Genomic DNA, 6,519 nt, shown 5'->3' on the forward strand with positions numbered 1-6,519 from the left:
CTACAGTAATCAAGACAGTGTGGTACTGGCACAAAAACAGAAAGATAGATCAGTGGAACAGGATAGAAAGCCCAGAGATAAACCCACACACATATGGTCACTTTGTCTTTGATAAAGGAGGCAAGAATATACAGTGGAGGAAAGACAGCCTTTTTAATAAGTGGTGCTGGAAAAACTGGACAGGGACATGTAAAAGTATGAAATTAGAACACTCCCTAACACCATACACAAAAATAAGCTCAAAATGGATTAAAGACCTAAATGTAAGGCCAGACACTATAAAACTCTTAGAGGAAAACATAGGCAGAACACTCTATGACATAAATCACAGCAAGATCCTTTTTGACCTACCTCCTAGAGAAATGAAAATAAAAACAAAAATAAACAACTGGGACCTAATGAAATTTAGAAGCTTTTGCACAGCAAAGGAAACCATAAACAAGACCAAAAGAAAACCCTCAGAATGGGAAAAACTGTTTCAAAATGAAGCAACTGACAAAGGATTAGTCTCCAAAATTTACAAGCAGCTCATGCACCTCAATATCAAAAAAAAACAAACAACCCAATCCAAAAATGGGCAGAAGATCTAAATAGACATTTCTCCAAAGAAGATATACAGATTGCCAACAAACACATGAAAGAATGCTCAACATCATTAATCATTAGAGAAATGCAAATCAAAACTACAAGGAGATATCATCTCACACCGGTCAGAATGGCCATCATCAAAAAATCTGGAAAGAATAAATGCTGGAGAGGGTGTGGAGAAAAGGTGACACTCTTGCACTGTTGGTGGGAATGTAAATTGTACAGCCACTATGGAGAACAGTATGGATGTTCCTTAAAATCTACAAATAGAACTATCATACGACCCAGCAGTTCCACTACTGTGCATATACCCTGAGAAAAACATAATTCAAAAAGAGTCATGTACCACAATGTTCATTGCAGCTATATTTACAATAACCAGGACATGGAAGCAACCTAAATGTCCATCAACAGATGAATGGATAAAGAAGATGTGGCACATATCTACAATGGAATATTACCCAGCCATGAAAAGAAAGGAAATTGTGTTATTTGTAGTGAGTTGGATGGACCTAGAGTCTGTCATACAGAGTGAAGTAAGTCAGAAAGAGAAAGACAAATACCATATGCTAACACATATATATGGAATCTAAGAAAAAGAAAAAAAAGAAAACATCATGAAGAACCTAGGGGTAAGACAGGAATAAAGACACAGACCTACTAGAGCATGGACTTGAGGATATGGGGAGGGGGAAGAGTAAGCTGTGACAAAGTGAGAGAGTGGCATGGACATATATACAATACCAAACGTAAATTAGATAGCTAGTGGGAAGTAGCCACATAGCACAGAGAGACCAGCTATGTGGTTTGTGACCACCTAGAGGGGTGGGATAGGGAGGTTGGGAGGGAAGAAGACAGAAGAGGGAAGAGATATGGGAACATATGTATATGTAAGACTGATCCACTTTGTTATAAAGCAGAAACGGACACACCATTGTAAAGCAATTATACTCCAATAAAGACGTTAGAAAAAAAAATGAAGCAAAGAAACAAATAAAACAGACAAAAACAATAAAAAAGAAAAGAAACAAAAAGTGAGTCTTTTTGGATTTTCTATTTTGAAGAATGTCATGACCTCATGGGTTTAACTGCATTTTCTTATTATTAATATAGGTGAACCTATTTCATATGTTAACTGGCCATTTGTAAATTCTCATTTGGTTTTCCCCTTTTTACATTCCTGATTAGTGTTTTGCCTATCTTAACATTTGTTTATTTGTAATTTTTCTTCCTGACTTGTATGGATATTTTATATCTTTTAGGTATAGGCTCTATGCCTGCTCTCTGTGTTGCAAATAATTCCTTTTTATAATTTATTTGGCACTCTCTTAATAGTACCTTTTAGTGAAAAAAATTAATTTTAATGTATTCAAATTTGCCAGTACTTAGTAATGGCTTGTTTCCTTTGGCCTGTTTAAGAAAGAGCTCACACCCCAAAATAATGAAGAAATTATCTTATAGAAAATTTAATGTTTTGTCTCTCATGTATCAATATTTAATACTCTTGGATTGGCTTTTAGTTAATTCTATGAGAAGGGGAATCAAGCATTTGTTTTTAACTCAGGTGTCTAATTAATAGGATAATCATTTGTCCTAACTCCTCATTACTTTGGTGGAATTATCAATTAATGCTCTTTCACTGCAAATTGTCCTAATATGGAAAGTAAAATGTATGATCTCCCTCCAGCTGATCATCCTTTAAGTCACTGATCAACAGTTAGCTTTGTCTTAAATTCAGTTTCCACATATATACGGTTCTGTTCTTGGACTCTCTATTCATAATTGCCTATTTTTGTACCAATATCAAACTGTTTTAAATTGGCTGTATAGGAAGTCCTATCATGTAATATAATAAATCAGTTTTTCCTCTCATTTTGTTCATCTTCAATACAGAGCTCTTCTTTTTCCTTTTCCTTTTCACATACAATTTAGATGCAATTTTTTAATTTTTAAAAAGTTCTGGTTTTAGTTGGTATTCATTAAATCTATAAATGAATTCACATATTCTAATTTGTAAGTAATGTTTATCCACTTATTTAAGTATCCGTCAATCTTTCTAAATGGTACTTTACAGCAAAAGCTTATACATGGTAGCTCCAGTTCCACTGAAACCAAGTCCCACTGTGTAATGCAACCAGCCTAGATGATGGCTATACCCAGTGGGTTGTGCTGTAGCTGAGGAAACCAAGGTCAAGTGCTCAGTGTCATTTGTAGCAAAGAACAAATACGCCAGTTTTGCTTCTCTGAGGATTAACCAGTTGCATGATAATCATGTTGTGGTCATCTCGATGTATTTCATTGTCTATGTGGCTATTAAGATGACTCAGAGTCAGAGGATCGTTAGGGCTTGCACCAAAGATATGTAGGAGAGCTGGGCTCATGGAGGACTGCTTCTCTCAACCACTGAATCTTGTAAAAGGCCAATCTGACAATCTATCTCTTTTAGTAGAATATAGTTAGTTACATCTAATGTTACCAAAGATATAATTGAGTTTATATCTGCTATCTTAATTTGTCCTATTTGACACAACATTTTACATTTACTACTTATTTCCTTCTTTCTTGTCTTTTTACAAATTAATCAAATTTGAATCTCCCTTTTCTCTATTGATCTTTTTTTTTTGAAGCAGCCTCAAAGTTTTTATTAACATGAGTTTTCAAAAACAAGCATCCATATTAGTGAGGGAGGCGAGGGTGGGGGAAGAGGGAAGGACAGGGAGAAGGAATTCTGCTCTATTGGTAATAAAGCTCCAGGTTCATCCCATCGTGGATTTCATAGTTCCCCAGAGATACGTGGTCCTTAAAAATCGTGTACCACTTCTTCAATACGATCTTGTTCCAACGGGTGCCAGTTTGGGCTGCAATCAGCTTCTTAAGGTCCCCGATGGTGTCATCAGTATTGCATTTAACACGGACCTTCTTCCCCAGATGGTCGTTGCAAACAACCTCGATCATCCTGGCTGGAGCTCGAATCTCCTGGAACCAGCAGACGCCACACGAAGCTCGCTCAAAGTGATCTTTAATTATACATTTTAGAACTATTTACAGAAGTTATCCTGGAGATAAATCTTTGATTCATTTCAATCAATTAAAAATTATTATTTTTACCACTTCCTTGATGCTTCTAGATATTTAGAAATTCTTCTCTATTTTGCCTCCTCCAAATAATCTTGTTATTGTTGCCATGCATTTTTTTACATTTGTTTACTGAAGTATAGTTGGTTTACAATATGATAATAGTTTTAGGTGGACAACATAGTGGTTCAATATTTTTATAGATTATACTCCATTTAAAGTATTATAAAGCAATGGCTGTATTTCCCTGTGCTGTACAATATATTCTTGTTGCTTATTTATTTTATACATAGTAATTTGTGACCCTTAATCCCATACCCCTATCTCACGCCTCCTCCCTTCCCTCTTCCCATGGGTAATCAGTATTTTGTTCTCTGTATCTGTGAGTCTGCTTCTGTTTTGTAATATACATCTGTTTGTTTTATTTTTTAGATTCCACATATAAGTGAGGCCATAAAAGATTTGTCTTTCTCTGAGTTATTTCACTGAGCAAAATACTCTCTAGGTGCAGCCACATTGTTGCAAATGGCAGAATTTTATTCTTTTTATGGCTGAGTAATATTCCACTGCATAAATATACCACATCTTCTTTACCCATTCATCTGTTGATAGACACTTAGGTTGCTTCCATATCTTGCCTTGTAAATTTGTAAATAATTATACTCTGAACTTTGTGGTATGTATGTTTTCAAATTAGTGTTTTCACTTTCTTTGAATATATAACCAGCAGTGGAATTGCTGGATCACATGGTCATTCTATTTTTAGTTTTTTGAGGAACCTCCCTACTGTTTTCCATAGTGGCTGCACCAATGTACAATACCATCAATAGTGTACTAGTGTTCCTTTTTCTCCACATCCTTGCCAACATTTGTTATTTGTAGACTTTTTGATGATAGCCATTTGACAGGTATGAGGTGATATCTCATTGTGGTTTTGTTTTGTATCTCTCTGATGATTAGTGATATTGAGCATTTTTTCTTGTCTGTTAGCCATCTGTATATTTTATTTATTTTGCATTCCATGCATTAGTTTGTATAATGAACAATGCTATGTATTCGTTTATGTTTTAACACCCCTAACAAATTGTAGTTTTGTACTGTTAATGGTCATGTAATTTAAATTTTTTATTTAGGTGAAAGTCACATGACATAAAATAAGCCTTTTTAAAGTAATCAACTCAGTAACAGTTATTGTATTGTAGTTCCCAAATATTTTCATCACCCCAAAGGAACCCTGTACCCATTGAACAATCACTTCTCCTTCTATCCTCCTCCTTCCTGTGGCAAACACTACTAGGAAATTCTGCCTCTATGAATTTACATATTTTGAATATTTTATATGTGAAATAATATAATTTGTGGGGTTTTTTATCTGGCTTCTCCACTTAGCATAATGTTTTCAAGGTTCATCCACATTTTATCACGTATCAGTACTTCATTCATTTTTATGGCTGAATAATATTCCATTGTATGGATATACCACATTTTATTTATTTATTCATCTGGTGATGGACATTTGGGTTGTTTTCACCTTTTGGCTGTTTGGTGCCGCTATGGACTTTTTTTTTTTTTTTTTTTGCGGTACACGGGCCCCTCACTGTCGTGGCCTCTCCCGTTGTGGAGCACAGGCTCCGGATGCGCAGGCTCAGTGGCCATGTCTCACAGGCCCAGCCGCTCCAAGGCATGTGGGATCTTCCCAGAACGGGGCATGAACCCGCGTCCCCTTCATCAGCAGGCGGACTCTCAACCACTGCGCCACCAGGGAAACCTGATATGGACATTTTTGTAATGTATTTGTTTTAGTATCTTCCTCAGTTCTTTTGGGAATATATCTAGGAGTGCACTTGCTGGGTCATATGACAATTCTCTTTTTAACCTTTTGAGAAGCTGCAAATTTTTTCCATACTGACTGAATCATTTTACAATCTCACAAGTAAGGTACAAGGGTTCCAATTTCTGCACGTCTTTGCCAACAAAGATGTGCATTTTCCATTTTTAAAAATTATAGCCATTTCAGAGAGTGTGAAATAGGTCCTCACTCTAGTTTTGATTTGCATTTCCCTAATGACAATAATGTTTAGCATCTTTCCATATGCTTGTTGGCTATTTGCATATCTTCTTTGGAAAAAATATCTATTCAAGAACTTTGCCTATTTTAAAATTATGTTGTTTGTATTTCATGTTTGAATTGATATTCACTTTAATTTATTCATTAATCTTTCTCTTCTCCTTTAATTTTTCTTGCATTTGCATATTTTTGTCTGGAATTGCCTTACTCTTTGTCTGAGAAAGTTTCTTTAATATTTCTTTTTTTTTTCTTTTTGTTCAACCAACAGGCTTTTATTACCAGGCACCACTGGCTGGCCTGGGACATCTGGAGACAAATGAGCCTTGTTTCCTGCCCTCTGTTCATCACAGCAAGGCATCTGTGATCAATTTTAAAGGTGAGAGAAGCAGTAGGAGAGATGAGAACGGACTTGTAGGAACAGAAGTGGGATACATTTCCTTTTTTTTTTAAATTCAGGATATCTGATGGAAAATTTCTTCAATCTTTTTATGAAAGAGTTTTCTTGTTTTATTGAAATATAGTCAATGTACATTATTATGTTAGTTTTAGATTACTACATAGTGATTTGACATTTACATACTTTATATAATGATCACTATGATAAGGCTAGTAATCATCTGTCTTTGTATAATATACAAAGTTATCATAATATTATTGACCATATTTTTAGGCAGTGTGTTACATCCCCATGGCTTACTTATTTTATAACTGGAAGTTTGTACTTCTTAATCATCTTCACCTATTTCACCCAACTCTCCTCCCCCTCCCCTCTGGTAACCACCCATTTG

The 6,519-nt window shown here is 35.3% G+C and overlaps 1 protein-coding gene across 1 annotated transcript; it reads right to left on the reverse strand.

The window, feature by feature from the left end:
- Nucleotides 1–3,201: 3,201 nt before the first annotated feature.
- Nucleotides 3,202–3,595, reverse strand: LOC308627216 (ubiquitin-like protein 5). The gene has a single exon (XM_081253035.1). It carries the CDS (start codon nt 3,541–3,543, stop codon nt 3,322–3,324), a length of 222 nt encoding a protein of 73 aa, XP_081109161.1. The 5' UTR covers nt 3,544–3,595; the 3' UTR covers nt 3,202–3,321.
- Nucleotides 3,596–6,519: the final 2,924 nt, after the last annotated feature.

This window comes from Mesoplodon bidens, assembly GCF_964165515.1.
Source record: "Mesoplodon bidens genome assembly, chromosome: 13".
NCBI classification, from domain to species: Eukaryota; Metazoa; Chordata; class Mammalia; order Artiodactyla; family Ziphiidae; genus Mesoplodon; species Mesoplodon bidens.